The 17,560-nt window shown below is 43.4% G+C and overlaps 1 protein-coding gene across 2 annotated transcripts in view; it reads left to right on the plus strand.

The window, feature by feature from the left end:
- Positions 1 to 2,850: 2,850 nt before the first annotated feature.
- VPS35L (VPS35 endosomal protein sorting factor like) overlaps positions 2,851 to 17,560 on the plus strand; it is a 141,160-nt gene continuing 126,450 nt past the window's right edge. The window contains exons 1-3 of one of the 2 annotated variants that reach the window (XM_043914433.1): positions 2,924 to 2,944; positions 6,433 to 6,542; positions 13,062 to 13,161. In XM_043914433.1, the coding sequence (XP_043770368.1) occupies positions 6,487 to 6,542; positions 13,062 to 13,161 (156 nt within the window). In that variant the 5' untranslated portion in view covers positions 2,924 to 2,944; positions 6,433 to 6,486. Of the gene's footprint in view, positions 2,945 to 6,432; positions 6,543 to 13,061; positions 13,162 to 17,560 lie in introns of both variants that reach the window. The other variant, XM_043914434.1, reaches the window with a different exon arrangement.

Genomic DNA, 17,560 nt, shown 5'->3' on the forward strand with positions numbered 1-17,560 from the left:
ATCTTTTTTTTGGTTAGGTGTCACTGTCCCATGGACAACCACACACAACTCCCCTTCTTCCCCTGAAATGAAGAGTAGTAGTTATAAAAAAAAAAAAGTGAAGTTGGAAAGCTATCCCTAACAGACCATAGTGAGCATACATATAGGCTTAAAAATAATTCTGAAAAACAAAGGAGACTTTCAGTCATGGAATGTGGTACAGTGGTGTCACATTGGTTAGGTTTTAGAAACAGGTCTGAGAACAAACACGTCTAATCAAAATTATACTTGACAGTAAAATAATACCTTTTCATTTGTTTAATCTGTATTTGTTTTTGGTCAGTTTCTTGAGGTGGTTGACAGCGTTGCCACCAGAACTATGGTTTTGCTTCTCAGCCTACAGTGGGAAAAACCCCTCATTCATGTTTTACATAACAGCCTGTTTCAGGATTACTTCCATTATTTGTGTAATACACTTGATAAAACAGGGTTCAGATTCAGTGATTGAATATGCTAAGGAGCAAATGATGTTGGTCTGCTCTACTGCCCCCTGAGTTATATGCTGCCCCCTCATCCCCCCCACCCCCCAACTTGCAGTCCCTTCTGTATCCAGAGACCAGCAGCAGTGCCATGTGGGGACTTGCTATAAATGTAGAAGCCCAGGTACTGCCCCAGACCTGAATCAGAACCTGCATTTAACAAGATGCCCAGGTGAATCTGTGCAATTCAAATGGGAGAAGCCCTGCTTTATGATATGCTGCATAGTCTGCTGCCACGAAAAGTAAATCTCTGAAGACTGGAAGGTCACAGAAGGTACAATAAGATTTTTTAGCCTCCAAGTGAGTGATGTACTGCTTAACTGAATGCTGATCATTTATTTGCTGGGCATTTCATAATCATTTCCCTTCACCTCAGTCAGAATTATCCTAATTTCAAAGATGAAGAAACTAGGACTCAGCATGGTAAACAACATATTCCATTAGAGGGTTAGGGTATGTTCTGTTGCCTTTTCCTGAGGAGGTTTTTGAGAATGTCGTTTTCTGACCTCTTTATGTCAGAAAAAGACAAAACAAAAACTCTTGAAAAGGGAAAGTGAAGATCTGTTGCTGCCTTGTGATCAACCAACTGTTAACCAACAGTCTCCCCTATTAGATCTCCGCTAGATGAGAAGTCAGGTTTGGAGTCAGGTCAAATCCCAGTTGGGGCACTTACTAGCCATACTAGGTCATTCAGTTCAGTTCAGTCATTCAGTCATGTCTGACTCTTTGGGAACCCATGGACTGCAGCACTCCAGGATTCCCTGTCCATCACCAACTCCCGGAGCTTGCTCAAACTCATGTCCATTGAGTCTGTGATACCTTCCAACCATCTCATCCTCTGTCGTCCCCTTCTCCTGCTGCCTTCAATCATTCCCAGCATCAGGGTCTTTTCCAGTGAGTCATCTCTTCACATCAGGTGGCCAAAGTATTGGCATTTCAGCTTCAGCATCAGTCCTTCCAATGAATATTCAGGACTGATTTCCTTAGGATGGAGTGGTCGGATCTCCTTGCAGTCCAAAGGACTCTCGAGAGTCTTCTCCAACACTACAGTTCAAAAGCATCAATTCTTCGGCACTCAGCTTTATGGTCCAACTCTCACATCCATACATGACTACTGGAAAAACCATAGCTTTGCCGATATGGACATTTGCTGGCAAAGTAATGTCTCTGTCATATGCTGTCTAGGATTGTCATAGCTTTTCTTCGAAGGAGTGTCTTTTAATTTCATGGCTGCAGTCACTATCTGCAGTGATTTTGGAGCCCAAGAAAATAAAGTCTCACTGTTTCCATTGTTTCCCCATCTATTTGCCGTGAAGTGATGGGACCAGGTGATAATGGTGTTTATTTCAGAGGTTTAGCCAGAAATAAATGAAAATTGAATGCAAACTCCTCAGCATGACACATGTTTACTTACAATGGTGTGAAAGTGAAAGTCGCTTAGCCGTGTCCGACTATTGACGACCCCATGGACTATACAGTCCATAGAATTCTCCAGGCCAGAATACTGGAGTGGGTAGCCTTTCCCTTCTCCAGGGGATCTTCCCAACCCAGGGATCGAACCCAGGTCTCCTGCATCGCAGACGGATTCGTTACCAGCTGAGACACAAGGTAAGCTACAATGGTAAGCATTTGTTAAAATACTCTGAATTCTTTTTTTCTTGCTTAAACCAGAGAAGACACCAGAGCACGCGAAGTTCTAGTGAAAACGAACAACCACCTTCATAGAAACGTACGGCTCTGCTAAGTGGGGTGAAATGCTAACCCCCATTTTTCCAGTTTAGTTCCAGTCGAGAGCTGTCCATTTGGATCTAGGGCAGCCCTTAGAGACGCACGGTATTATTCCTGGGAGCAGAATATCGGAAGTGCCTAACTTTTTCGGTGCACGAAGCGGGGCGTGGTTGACTGGCAGAGGGGGCGTGGCTTAGCCAGCCAAACAGAATTAGCCTCGAAAGCAAGCCTAGGGGCACCTTCTTCCCACCCTCTGCTGGGTTAGTATCTTCCCTCAGTTGTTGGTCAGTCGCTCAGTCGTGCCTGACTCTTGGCGACCCCATGGACTGCAGCACGCCAGGCTCCCCTGTCCTCCACCATCTCCCAGAGTCTGCTCAAACTCCCGTCCATTGACTCCCTGATGCCATCCAACCATCTCTGTCGTCCCTTTCCCTCAGTAGGCGTCTGGATTCTTCACCGCCTCCAGAGGGCGCTGCGGACCAGACGTTTCACCTGCTACAAAAGTCCCCACTGGCGTCAGCGCTACTGCGGCTGCCGCCTTCGTCGCCCCTGACAACCACTGCGGCCCCGACGCGGCCGGAGTGAGCCCGCCCCTCGCAAACATGGCGGCCGGGCGGGGCGGGGTCTGAGAGGGTGAATTGGGAGGGCGGTCCCACACCCAGCGGTCATGTGACTGGGAAGATGGCCGCCTTTCCCTGGTAAGGAAGAAGCGGCGAGTGGGCTTTAGGGAGGTAGTGGCGTTGGTTCTCTTTGGGACTCTGTTTCTGGGGGTGTGTCTCTGCGAGGGAGTGGATGAACTGTTCTCCGTTCGGGTTGGTGAAGTCTCCCACACAGTCTCCGGGTGGAGACACTACCCGGATTCAGAGGACATTCCTGATTCCGGACCGGTGGGATCTTGGTCCTCTCCTCCTATCGCCTTCCCCGCGCCTTCCACGCTCCTATCTCCATTCGTTTTCTCAAAAAAAAAACAAAAACCCTCAAGTTCCCTGGCTTCCGCTTTCCCAGAAGTTGGCGCGGGTTCCGGGGGCGCGGATGCAGAGAATGGTGGACTCAGCTCTGGTCTGGATAACTCGGAGGACCTGGCTGTGTTCTGAATGACTGGCTTCCTGGGGAGGAGACTTGCCATTCATCCTACTCTGCAGAGCTTGAGGATACCGAACCGTTAGACATACTCCTTGGATTCAAGGAGCTGCTGTTTAGCGGAGCAGATACGCAGAATAGAGGAATGACCAAAGAAGGCTTTGGGATGAGGCACACCTGACGGCTTGGGGGAGGCTTGAGAGAGGAAGAGTCTTAAATTGAGTTTTGGAGGATGAATAGGAGTTCATGGAGAAGGAACTGTGGGTGTGTGCCGAGCCTAATGGGTGTGTAGGGTCCCTCCTGCTGGAGTAGCTCGGAGAGTTTGGCGCTTCAGCAGCAGCTGAAGCCTTATGGCTTCTGTCTCCGTAAAGTAAAATATATATATTGTTGTTTAGTCACTAAATCTAAACAACTCTTTGCGGCCCTCTGTCCATGGGATTTCCCAGGACGGTTGTGTGAAGAACCGGAGCAAGTTGTGATAGTAGTGGAATCATATGGACATGTGAGCTTTCCTCTACGTCTCAGAAAGGGAAGTTACTTTCTAATCTTTCTCTGCAAGTGATGTGACGTGGTTTACGTTAAATGAGCGAGTAAGTGAACAAATGAAAAAATACACAGCCCTGGACCTTAGAAATAAGCAGATACATGCTTCTGGTTTGTATTTCCTTCAGCTGGCTAACTCTTTAAAGAGTCTTCCTTCAAAGCCTCCGTACACTAAATTAGGATTAGATGACAGTGAGTTCTTAATATGTCCTGCCCTGAGTTTTCTTTGATCTGGTCACGCAAAAGTCCTTTTAGGGAATTACTAAGACTTAAATGCCAAAAAATATGGCTTCAGTGAACTTAACTGGAATTTTGTAATTAGAAGATCCAGGAAGATGCTGTTTAATTTCAGAGCATTTTTACCTTTGGTATATTTTACTTTGCGGCTTCCCAGGTGGCTCAGAGTGGTCAGAGCATCCGCCTGCCAATGCAAGAGACTCGGGTTTGATCCCTGGGTCACGAAGATCCCTTGGAGAGGGAAATAGCAACCCATTCCAGTATTCTTGCCTGGGAAATTCCATGGACAGAGGGATGCAAAGAGTTGTTTAGAGTTAGTGACTAAACAATGACAATATATATATATTTTACTTTACAAAGAGAGGAGCCATAAGGCTTTTAGCATCAAGGGTTTCCACAGTTCCTAGTCTGACTGTCCTCTAAACATTTCTGTCTGTGGTAGCACGTGTTCATCTTTCAGTTTGCTCTTGAGACTTGATGCTCTTCAAATTAAAGGGACTGAATTTTAACCATCATTGTATTTCCAGTGCTTGGCATGGAGCTTGGCAGATAGTAGGTGTTGAATAATATTATGGAATGAATGAGGAAACTAAGGAGGCCCTCAGAGGAGAAAAGTGTTTGTGACTTTAACTGAGATATTTATTGGCTTTTATTTTGTGCTGGATGCTGTGCTCAGAGCTGAACGTGCAACATCTTATCTCCTAAAAATCCCATTTTTCAGATGAAAAAATGGAGACAGAAAGATGAAGCAGTTCAGTTAGTTTTACAGCCTGCAAGGAGCACTGAGGTTTGGAGCTCAAGGCTGTGATTTTTTAAAAAAATTTAATTGGAGGATAATTACTTTACAATATTGCGATGGTTTTTTTCATACACCGACATGAATCGGCCATAGGCATACACGTGTCCCCTCCCTCCTGAACCCCGCTTCCACCTCCTTCCCCACCCACCCCTTCAGGTTGTCACAGAGCACTGACTTTGGATGCCCTGCGTCATTCATCAAGCTCCCCCTGGCTGTCTGTTTTATATAAATACATATGCTAATGTTTATATTTCAGTGCAATTCTCTCAAATCATCCCACCCTCTTCTCCCATTGAGTCCAAAAGTCTGTTCTTTATGTCCGTGTCTCCTTTGCTGCCCTGAAGATAGGACCATCGGTACCATCTTCCTAGACTCCATATATATGTGTTAACATATGGTGTTTGTCTTTCTCTTTCTGACTTACATCACTCTGTATGGTTCATCTACTTCATTAGAACTGACTCAAATACATTCCTTTTTATACCTGAGTATTATTCCATTGTGTATATGTACCACAACTTCCTTTTCCATTCATTTGCCAGTGGACGTCTGTGTTGCTCCCATGCCCCAGCTACTGTAAATAGTGCTGCAGTGAACATTGGGGTACATGTGTCTTTCTCAGTTTTGGTTTCCTCTGGGTGTATGCCCAGCGGTGGGATTGATGCGTCGTGTGGTATGTTTATCAGTCTTGTGATCTTAATCATTATCATCAGCTGGTCCTTCAGCCTAGGTCGTGGGCTGAGGTTCTTGGATTGCGCGGCTCCTGAGTCCTGCTGTGTTGTCCTGGGTCTCCCCCGAATACCTCTTTTCACCCACACTTTTTGTTATCACTGACTTCACTTGTGAGATGTCCAGTGCACTGTGGATGGCATTTCCTGTTCAATCCCGTGGTCATAGCACTGTTAAAAATAACAGTTCCTTGAAGTCAGAATTTCTATATCATTTTAAGACTATTAGGGAAGGGGAGTACATTGTGATTGGGGGAGAAAAAGCTGTGTGGCCAGATTATGTCATTAGCAATTAAAAAATCACTTGAGAATTAAAAAGCAGTTGGTTGGTGCTTCCGTGGTCTCTCAGTGTTGAAGAATCCACCGGCCAGTGCAGAAGGCACGGGTTCAATCCCTGATCCAGGAAGATCCCGCATAGCTTGGAGCAGCTAAGCCTGTGAGCCACAGCTATTGAGCCTGTGCTCTAGAGCCCGGGAGCTGCAACTCCCCACACCTGCGACCAGAGAAGCCACCACATTGAGAAGCCTGAGCAGCAAAACTATAGCGTAGCCCCCGCTTGCTACAACTCGAGAAAAGCCCGAGCAGCAGCAAAGACACAGCACAGCCAAAAATAAATAATTAAATTATTTTAAAAAAAGGAGTTAGTGGATTTTACTATTTCCAGTATAAGGAGATTCATTTAGTAACTGGTAATAGGATTTATATGCATCCATGTTATTCATTGTAAATAATTTAAAATTAGGGCAGTGTTAACCTTTAATGTGCATTTCAATCACTTGGGAATTTTGGTGAAATACAGACCCTGATTCTCTAAGCCGGGATATTTCAACACTCCCCAGTGAAGCCCGTGCTGATGATCTGTGGGCCATACTTGGAGCAGCCAGAGGTCAGACCAAGCTCAGAGTCGAGGTATGAAATGTTGGCCTTTTTTCTGTGGCAGCTACCAAGGAGCCTGACCAACCTTTTGCATTGCTGGGAGCTGGGATTTGGGAGGATTTTTACCAGTTTATCAGGTGCATTCACAGGAAGAAGAAAAGTAAGACTTTTTGAGAAAATGCCCACTAGAGGTCACTGTTAGCCTTGTCAAAGGCCCAGGTTTTGAAGAAAATGCTTTTATAGGAAATGGCAGCCCACTCCAGTATTCTTGCCTGGAAAATTCCCTGAACAGAGGCGCCTGATGGGCTGCAGCCCATGTGGCACCAAAGAGTCACACACGACTAAGTGCACATGCATGCGTGCGCTCACACACACACATACAAGGAACTGAGAGCAGAGTTGAGGAAATAATGGAAATAATAGAAAATGTGATTGAAAAATCAAAATAGCAACTTGACATGGACTTTCAGGAAGGGTAAATATTTCTTTTCCTTTTTTTTAAAAAAGGTTTTGTTTTTATCAGAAGCAGTATTTTTTTCCTGAAAGAATCCTTCCCTCAAACTTTAAAAAAAAAATCATTTCAAAGCTCAATCCTTAAAATGACAATTGCTTTTTCAAATTCTCAAGGTGACCCGGGGATGATCTATAGAACTGCTGGAATCCTAGAGGCAGGCTGCCTCAGTATGCATGTGTCTTTGTCACATGTTCACCTGTCTCAAGTTAACCAACAGCATCTGCTTCTCCATCTGAGAAATGGGCATAATCATAGTGCCTACCTCATAAAGTTGATTAAATGTGGTTCAGTTCAGTTCAGTTCAGTCACTCAGTCGTGTCCGACTCTTTGCGACCCCATGAACCGCAGCACTCCAGGCCTCCCTGTCCATCACCAACTCCTGGAGTTTACTCAAACCCATGTCCATTGAGTTGGTGATGCTGTCCAACCATCTTATCCTCTATTGTCCCTTTCTCCTCCTGCCCTCATATCGTCCTCAGCATCAGGGTCTTCTCAAATGAGTCAGCTCTTCGCATCAGGTGGCCAAAGTATTAAATGTAATAGAGGGTAAAGGCCTTGGCCTGCATCCTGATGTATAGTGTCAGGGAGGGGAAATCCCCCTCTGCCCCCACTCTCTTGATTTCTTGTGGCTGGACTAATAAAATTGACACAAGATAAATCAATGGGAGAAAAGAAACAAGTTTTAATTTATGTGTCTTGGAGGTCTCATAGGAATGAGACCTAAGAAGTGGTCACAGTAGGCAGCTCTTATACATTTTTAGACAAAGAAACTATAAACTTGTGAGGAATTGACAGAACAAAAAAAGTTAGGCTTTCAGTCAGTTCAGTTCAGTTTAGTTCACTAAGTCTTGTCAGACTTTTTGTGACCTCATGGACTGCAGCACGCCAGGCATCCCTGTCCATCACCAGCTCCTGGAGCCTACTCAAACTCATTTCCATTGCGTCGGTGATGCCATCCAACCATCTCATCCTCTGTTGTCCCCTTCTTTCCCGCCTTCAGTCTTTACCAGCATCAGGGTCTTTTCCAATGAGTTGGTTCTTCTTATCAGGTGGTCAGAGTATTGGACTTTAAACTTCAGCATCAGTCCTTCCAATGACTGTTCAGAACTGATTTCCTTAAGGATTGACTGGTTGGATCTCCTTGCATTCCAAGAGACTCTCAAGGATCTTCTCCAACACTACAGTTCAAAAGCATCAATTCTTCAGCACTCAGCTTTCTTTATAGTCCAACTATTATTTCCATACATGACTACTGGAAAAACCATAGCCTTGACTAGATGGACCTTTCTTGGCAAGGTAATGTCTCTGCTTTTTAATATGCTGTCTAGCTTGGTCACAGCTTTTCTTCCAAGGAGCAAGCATCTTTTAATTTCATAGCTGCAGTCACCATCTGCAGTGATTTTGGAGCCCAAGAAAATAAAGTCTCTCACTGTTTTCATTGTTTCCCCATCTATGCCATGAAGTGATGGGACCAGATGTCACGATCTTAGTTTACTGAATGTTGAGTTTTAAGCCAACTTTTTCACCCTCCTCTTTCACTTTCATCTAGAGGCTCTTTAGTTCTTCTTCACTCTCTGCCAGAAGGATGATGTCATCTGCGCATCTGAGGTTATTGATATTTCTCCTGGTAATCTTGATTCCAACTTGTACTTCATCCAGTCCAGCATTTCACAAGATGTACACTGCATAGAAGTTACCTAAGTAGGGTAACAATATACAGCCTTGACGTACTTCTTTCCCAATTTGGAACCAGTCTATTGTTCCATGTCTAGTTCTAACTGTTGCTTCTTGACCGAATACAGATTTCTCAGGAGGCAGGTAAGGTGGTCTGGTATTCCCATCTCTTTCAGAATTTTCCATAGTTTGTTGTGATCCACACAAAGGCCTTGGTATACTCAGTAAAGCAGAAGTAGATGTTTTTCTGGAACTCTCTTGCTTTTTCAATGATCCAGTGGATGTTGGCAATTTGATCTCTGGTTCCTCTGCCTTCTCTAAATCTAGCTTGAGCATTGGAAGTTCATGGTTCATGTACTGTTGAAGCCTGGCTTGGAGAATTTTGAGCATTACTTTGCTAGCATGCGAGATGAGTACAGTTGTGTGGTAGTTAGAGCATTCTTTGGCATTGCCTTTCTTTGGGATTAGAATGAAAACTAACCTTTTCCAGTCCTGTGGCCACTGCTGAGTTTTCCAAATTTGCTGACATATTGAGTGCAGCACTTTCACAGCATAATCTTTTAGGATTTGAAATAGCTCAACTGGAATTCTGTCACCTCCACTAGCTTTGTTTGTAGTGATGCTTCCTAAGACCCACTTGACTTTTCATTCCAGGATGTCTGGCTCTGGTGAGTGATCACACCATTATGGTTATCTGGATCATGAAGATCTTTTTTGTCTCGTTCTGTGTATTCTTGCCACCTCTTCTCAATATCTTCTGCTTCTGTTAGGTCCACACCATTTCTATTCTTTATTGTGCTCATCTTTGCATAAAATATTCCCTTGGTATCTTTAATTTTCTTGAAGAGATCTCTAGTCTTTCCTAGTTAGGAAGGAAAAAGATTAGTTCTCTAGTCTTTCCAAGTTAGGCTTTGGGTGCTTAATTAGTGAAGAATCTAAACAGCAGACTTGTGGTAGTAAAGAGATAATGTGGTTCGTTTTTATACACTTCTTGTCCCTGAATTCCCTGTCTCTGGTGACAAGGGTGTCCTTGTACCTTCAGATTCAGGGAGAGCACTTCTCACATGGGAGACTTACTTCCTGCTTTCAGGGAGACAGAGAGGAGGGTCAAAGTGTCCCTTTTTACATCAGCTTTTCCTTAAGTAACTTTAAATCAAAATAATCAATATGCCATATTTTGGGATGGCCTACTGTGGACCCCAACAATAATAAGCACGTAATAAATGAGAACAGATATTTGGTTGCATATCAAATCATCTTGTTGTTTTGACTTTGTGCTTTATGCATTCTGCAGCTGTTGATTTGCTAATAATTATTATAGAGGTGAAAAACACATTTGCAGTTCAATTTCGGGTCAGATTATACTTCTACTCATTCAATTAGCTTTTTAGAATTCTATTGATAAAGTTAAGAGTGATCTGAAAGGAGGGAAAGTATAATTTGATTTTTAAAACTCCATTAAGGCTGTTGATGACTAGTGTTCCAATTTATTCTTCAGGGTTTTGTTTTATTAATCAAGAGTTGGTTGGTGACACATTAAAAGGAGCTTGGAAAAATATTTCAGCAGTGAGTTCAGCTGCAATATTTTTGGAAGATGAAGGCAGTATATATTTACTAAGTGTGACCCAAAGGAACTAGGCAGTATATTGTGGTAGGAGTTTTCATTTAAAAACAAAAACAAGCAGAGCCTGGTCCATATTGTTCACTAGCTTTTCTCCTTTCCTACACCCAAAGTGAAATTTATTTGGAAAGGGATAGAAGTGAAATTACATGGGATTTCAGTTCTTTGGTACTGTGTTAGATTTCTGGGTTGATGGGGCTGAGTAAAGCCAATTAAGTGCTGACTAGATTTGGGGTCCATACAAATATTAATAAAGTTAAGAAGCTGTGAGTGGGGGTGGGTGTGGGGGGGGGGGGAGGGATGAATTCAAGGCATTTGGAGGCCAAGGCAACAAAGGGGCCAGCTTCCTGTGCTGTGAGAATTTTGAGTGTTTAAGTAGTACCTCCCCTGCCTTTTCGACTTCCCTGGTGGCTCAGACGGTAAAGTGTCTGCCTACAATGCGCGAGACCTGGGTTCAATACCTGGGTGGGGAAGATCCCCTGGAGAAGGCAATGGCAACCCACTCCAGTACTCTTGCCTGGAAAATTCCATGGACTGAGGAGCCTGGTAGGCTACAGTCCATGGGGTCGCAAAGAGTCGGACACGACTGAGCGACTTCACTTTCACTTTCCCCTGCCTTTTATGTTCTAGTTGTCATGCACTCTTTATGTATATTTTAAACACCATAAGAAGTTATTTTTTGTAGTTGATTTCGTTTGACCTACACCTTTATCTTTTGTGCTCTTTAGTGTACATATTGCATGTATGCATTGTTGTTGTTGTTCAATTGCTCAGTTGTGTCCAACTCTTTGCGACCCCATGGACTGCAGCACGCCAGGCCTCCCTGTCCTTCACCATCTCCCGGAGCTTGCTCAAACTCATGTCCATCAAGTCAGTGATGCCATCCAACCATCTCGTCCTCTGTTGTCCCCTTTCTTCTCCTGCCTTCAGTCTTTCCCAGCATCAGGGTCTTTTCCAATGAGTCTGTTTTTCGCACCAGGTGGCCAAAGTATTGGAGTTTCAGCTTCAGCATCAGTCCTTCCAATGAATATTCAGGACTGAAACATTATATATATAGAGATATATAAGCACATATGCATTGTATATCAAATGTGCAGATAACACCACCCTTATGGCAGAAAGCGAAGAGAAACTAAAGAGTTTCTTGAAGGTGAAAGAGGAGAGAGAAAAAGCTGGCTTAAAACTCAACATTCAGTAAACTAAGATAATGGCATCCGGTCCCATCACTTCATGGCAAATAAATGAGGAAACTGGAAAAAGTGACAGATTTTATTTTCTTGGGCTGCAAAATCACTGCAGATGGTGATTGCAGCTATGAAATTAAAAGATGTGTGCTCCTTGGAAGAAAAGCTATGACCAACCTAGACAGTATATTAAAAAGCGGAGACATTACTTTGCCAACAAAGGTCTGTCTAGTCAAAGCTGTGGTTTTTCCAGTAGTCACATATGGATGCAGTCCGTGGGGTGGCAAAGAGTCGGACATGACTCAGTGACTGAACTGAACTGAAATACATACATACATGCATATTTTTTGCTTTCAGCTGGGATCATTTTCCTTCTACTTTCAGCATTTAAAAGAGTTTAACGTGTGGTTCTGCTACTGCTGCTGTTCTCCCTTTTCTTTGACTGGAAACTTCTTTGTTTTGCTGTAGTGTTTGCAGGATAGTTTAACTAGGTCTAAAATTCTTGGTTAGCCATTATTTTCTTTCAGGACTCTAATACTCCAGTATTCCTTTGTCTTCTGGATCTCATTTTATGCAGAGATAATAATCTTAGTGTTGTCCTTTTGTAATAACATATCTTTATTTCTTTTAAGAAATTCTCGTTTTCGTTTTTAGCCATTTTGCTATGAAGGCCCTAAGTGTGGTTGTTTTTTGTTTTGTTTTTATACTCGTCTTGCTTGGGGCACCAGTGTTTCTTGGATCTGAGAATTGATGTCTTTCTTTAGTTTGGGAAATATTTTAGCTATTATCTCTTCACATACTGCTTCTGCCTGTTCTTTCTCTCTTCTTCAAGATTCAGATATGTGTGTGAGGCATTTCTTCATGTCCTTTTTGCCTTTTCCACTGTTCTGTGCTTTTCATGTTTTCTCCTTTCCATGCCTCAATGTGAATAATCTCTCCCCCTTTATTTTTCTTTTCACTAATCCCTTCACTTGTTATATCTCCACAAGACTGATGAAACTGTCTGCTCTTCATCTGTTTGGCTTCTTCCTCTTGCTCTATACAGGTTAATTGGTGACTACTTTGAAGGGAAACCAGGACCAAATCTGTCACTTCTCAGCATTTCCTTTTCTTCTGAAGCTCTTCTATCAAGCCCTGGCTGTCTCCATAGCCCTGAACCCTAGTTTCTCTCTCCAGCCTTGTGAGTTTTCCTTAAAGCTCCTTTGGCTGCTCTGCTTCGTAGCAGCCATCCTCTGCCTGGCTTCAGCCTCTTGTTCCATGTCAAGAATCAACAGTGCCCAGCCAGAGATAGCCAGCAAGAAGTGGGCTTCACCTCATTGAGCTTCCCTTTGTTCTAGTGTCTGGCCTCACAGGTTTTGTTTCCCTTGGCAGCTCTTTATACCTTCAAACCATTAAAAAGTAAAAAAAAAAAAAAAATTTACCATTACTTACTGGTCTTGGTAAAAATACTGTTCCACTGTCAACTGTCTCATCAAAAACAATTTTTTTTTGGTAACAAAAAGTTTTTAATGTGTATGCATCTCCAGCTAAATTGGTTTCTGGGTTTTGCTGTTTACCAGGCATTCCAGGAATAGGAACTACAAGGCTGAGTTTGCGTCATGCCGATTGGAGGCTGTACCGCTGGAGTTTGGGGACTATCACCCACTGAAACCAATAACTGTAAGTTTTGACAAGGGTCCCTCTATGACATTCCTATTCCATAAAATTATAGACAGTGTTCCTGGGTCTTTCTCATTTTGTCAGTGGTAGCTGATTTTGGATTTTTAAGTCAACCAGTTTGTTCTCTGCCTCATTTTTTGTGATGTTGGCTACACCCACCATCATTTTGATTCCCTTTGTCATATTAGTGAGGTGGTCATGAGTGTGGGATGCCTTTGTTCCTGATTTGGAGGTGTAAAGAAAAATATTTCTTAATTTGCCTATTGGAAGTATTAAGGTTACTCTAATTACTGTTACCTCCGTTGTATGGCTATATCATATTTTGTTTATCCAGTCACCCAGTAACTGATGTTTTTGACTATTTGTAGTTTTTGCTTTTTAAAAAAAGGTTTGTTTATTTAATTTTTGGTTGCACTGAGTCTTCGTTGCTTTGTGCCGGCTTTCTCTAGTTGCGGTGAGTGGGGGCTACTCTCTAGCTTTGGTGCATGGGCTTCTTATTGCAGTGCTTTCTCTTCTTGTGGGGCCTAGGCTCTGCGTGCACGGGCTTCAGTAGTTACAGCATGTCGGCTTCAGAAGTTGTAGCACAGGACTTAGTAGTTTTGGTCCACAGGCTTTGGTGCCCTGCGGCATGTGGAGCCTTCCCGGACCAGGGATTGAACCCACGTCCCGTGCATTGGCAGGCGGATTCTTATCCACTGTACTGCCAGGGAAGTTCCTATCTATAGTTTTTGATTATTATGAGTAATGCTGCTGTAAACATCCATGTATAAGTTTTTGTGTAGATGTATGTCTCAATTTCTCTCAGGCAGGTTTATGGGAGAGGTCACAAAGTTGTAAAAGTTTTGATTCCTCCTGGTCTTAGTTCTCTAGGGATAAGTTGTTAATTTATTTCACTAAATGAACCAAGGGTGACAGTAGGGGTTTTGAGGCAAGGAATATGGTTAGGCTTCATATTCTAAGGGAAATGGCAAAGAGAGCAGACCAAGGGCTTGTAAAAGGAATGTTAAGTGGCATACAGGTGCCTGCTGAAATTGGAGACCATTGGATCTTTATGGTTGTGAGATATTCTTAGATGTACTAGCTGCCTGGTGGAAGAAGTAGAGAAGTCTGAGCTCAGAGAACAGATTTGGTCAGAGAGAGAGTGTGAGGGCTGGAAGCAAAGGAGATTGTGATAAGAATATTATATTGTTGTTAAGATTCTGATAGGGTACAGTTTTGGGGTTGAAAATGTTGTGAATTTGTCATATGGACATTTAACTGAGGCTTCTTTTTGCAAAGAGTCGCAAAGAGTAGGATATAGCGTGGAAAGTTAGATAAATGTCTAGAGCAAAAATAAGGCAGGTAGTAGAGGAAATAACCACATGTCAGTGGCAAGGCAGATCAGTCAGTCAGGGGCCAAGTCAGGCAACAGAAACTATAGAAGATTTTTGAACAGGGAAATTTAAAGAATTGTTAATTAGTAAAAGATAGTTAATTACTATAAAGGATGAAACAGGGCTAAAGCAGGAGTTGGCATTATTATGGCCAGTAGCCCAGTTTTGTAAATAAAGTCTTATTGGAACATAGCCATACTCATTCGTTTATATATTATCTATGTCTGTTTTCATGCAGAGTTGAATTGGGACAGACTGTTTGGCCCACAAAGGCTAAAATATTTGCTGTTGGGCCTTATAACAGTGCCAACCTTGCTCTGAGAGGTCCAAAAGTACCAGGTACAAAGATGCAGACATCAGCTCCAGGTTGAGGAACAGAGGTTAGTGAAGGAACCTTGAGGACTTATGATAGAGCCTCTCCCCCAACCCCAGGCTGAAATTCAGCATCGTTGAAGAGGGTATGGCTGTCACAGGAACACACAGGTTGCCTATGGCAAAGAACCTTGATAGAGCTGTCAGATGGGAAGAGCATGGCCTGAGGGTACAGCTGAAACTGGTCTTTGAGGACCACTGGGCTTCTATACTGAATTTTAAAATGGAGGATTGGAACCCTGATGAGAATATCTTGCTGCTGCTGTTGCCTTTGAGTGCCCTCTATTCTCAAAATCTAACGTTGTGCTAGCTGTGTTCTAGTATCACAACGTACAGCAAAGGGTGGATTTGGAATTGATGCACAATAAACTGATAACTGCCGCATAAAAATGATGGAGAACAGTATAGGAGAATGGCATGAGCGTCAAAGGTTTTTGCATGAAAGTGGAAGAATAAAAGAAAGCAGAAACACAAGTAAGCAAAAAATGGGGAGCTTCAGGATCTGAGGACTACAAGGTAATTGTGTTTGAGAAAATGAGGTGATTTCATTTAAACATGACCATGAAGAGAAAGAACATTTGATATATGGTAGCCAAGCCTCAAAGGTGAAAAATTTTAAACTTTTAAGGGATTGTACGGTACTGAGTTTCAGCCCTTCTTTGCAGTACTTGGCATTTAAGGTTGGTGTAATACTTGATGAATTAATTCATTATATAAAGACTTCCCAGGTGACGCTAGTGGTAAAGAACCCGCCTGCCAATACTGGAGACGTTAGAGGTGTGGGTCAAACCCTGGATCGTGAGATCCCTGGAAGAGGGCATGGCAACCCGCTCCAGTATTCTTGCCTGGAGAATCCCCTGGCAGGCTACCGTCCATAGGGTCACAAAGAGTGGGATGTGACTGAAGTGACTTAGCACAACACTAATTACTATTATGGGGTGCTGTCCTAAATAGCATCTTAGTCTATCTGTGAGTTTATTTAAAAAACAAAACAAAAAGCAGGCAAGAGATATAGATGGTCCCTCTTGGGTTAGCACTTTTTTAATTAGCAGTTAATGGATGCCGTGTGGTTGTCATCTTGGGTGGGATGAAGTTGACAGATGCCAGTGGATACTGAGGACATGATGTTTCTGAATGACAGAGGACCTGAAAACGTAGAGGTGATTCTGTAAAGCAGGCGATCACAAGACCGAGCTTCAACCTCAAAGGGCCCCTCAAATCCCCGTGGGCTTATGTGGCTGCGGCTGACCCACCAGTGAGTAGGTTCCAATCTCAGGAACTCAAACCCAGCAGCAAGGAGAGTCTCTTCTCTGCAGTTTCCGTGTGCTCAGTTGGGTTACATGTCCTTCCCCAAATCAACCCTGGTGACTGGGGTGTAGAACATACTGATTGATTGGGTTGGGGCTCATGCCCACCATGGGAACCGGGAGCAGAGTCCACTCTACCAGGCCGGTTAAGAGCTGAGAGTCAGGGAGGGCCACTTTCATTCCCAAAGAAAATCGGGACTGTTGAGCCTGGGAGATGGAGGAATGGATGCCAGGCAGGCAGGAATATCAAACATGCACCAGTGGAGGCACTTCACCCAACTACCTGCTGTTAGTGTCAAACCCCACAGGTTTAAGGCAGGGCCTTCAGTAAAGCAGCCCTAGCTTTAGACTCCAGCAGCAAATTTGGGGGTCCCTAGGCCACTCACACTTCTGATCAACTGGCTCCAAATCCATGGTTTCTGGAGATCTCCCTTTTTTTTATGAGTCAGCTTTTTATTTCCCTGACCAGTACTTCCAGTTGTATCTCTGATGCTATATTTAAAATCTTCAGAGTCCCCCAAAACAGCATTCGGGCTTCCCGTATCCAGAGACAGGGACCTAGAGGCAAAAATGGTCGGGCTCCAGGCTGCTTTCAGATGGACAGTGGCAGACATTCCTGTGCAAGTTAGTGTCAGCTTTTAACTGAAATGCCTTTAAGCTCTCTGTCCCTAAAGTCTTCTATGGCATGTATGACAGAAATACACTCATCCGCATATGCACTCATCCGCATATGCACACCTCTGTCGGGGTGGGGACGAGGTGGGGGCATTACATCAGTACCGGCCAGACTTCTTATTCAGCCGGAAACTGGACTTCTGGTTCAATTTAATAACAAGAAGATGCACAAAACTGTGGTGAGTGTCCTGGCTCTTCCTCAAGCTAGAGCTCAGTGTGAATGGAAGCACTACCCACGATAAAGGCGAATTAGGGTCTATTAAAAAAAAAAAAAGTTGCTGCTATCTCTGTGAGCTGCTTCTAAGAATCCAGGGATGCACATCTTATTCCTCATCCAGACGTGGCCAGTTCCTCAGGCAAAGCTACATGGGAAGCATAAAAATCTTTTGTTAACTTTTGAGGGATATAGATTTTTTTTTTTTTTTTTGATTTACTTATTTAGTTAGCCATACTGGGTCTTAGTTTTGGCATATGGGATCTTTTTATCTTTAGTTGCAGCATTTGGAATCTAGTTCCCTGACCAAGGATCGAACCCCAGACCCCCTGCATTGGAAGCATGGAGACCTCGCCACTGGACCACCAGGGAAGTCCCTACAGGAAGGATTTTTTATTCCCCCCACCAACAAAAATTATGTATCCACACACACACTCAAACACATACATATCCATGTT

The sequence above is a fragment of the Cervus elaphus genome, chromosome 10, assembly GCF_910594005.1.
Source record: "Cervus elaphus chromosome 10, mCerEla1.1, whole genome shotgun sequence".
In the NCBI taxonomy this organism is placed as follows: domain Eukaryota; kingdom Metazoa; phylum Chordata; class Mammalia; order Artiodactyla; family Cervidae; genus Cervus; species Cervus elaphus.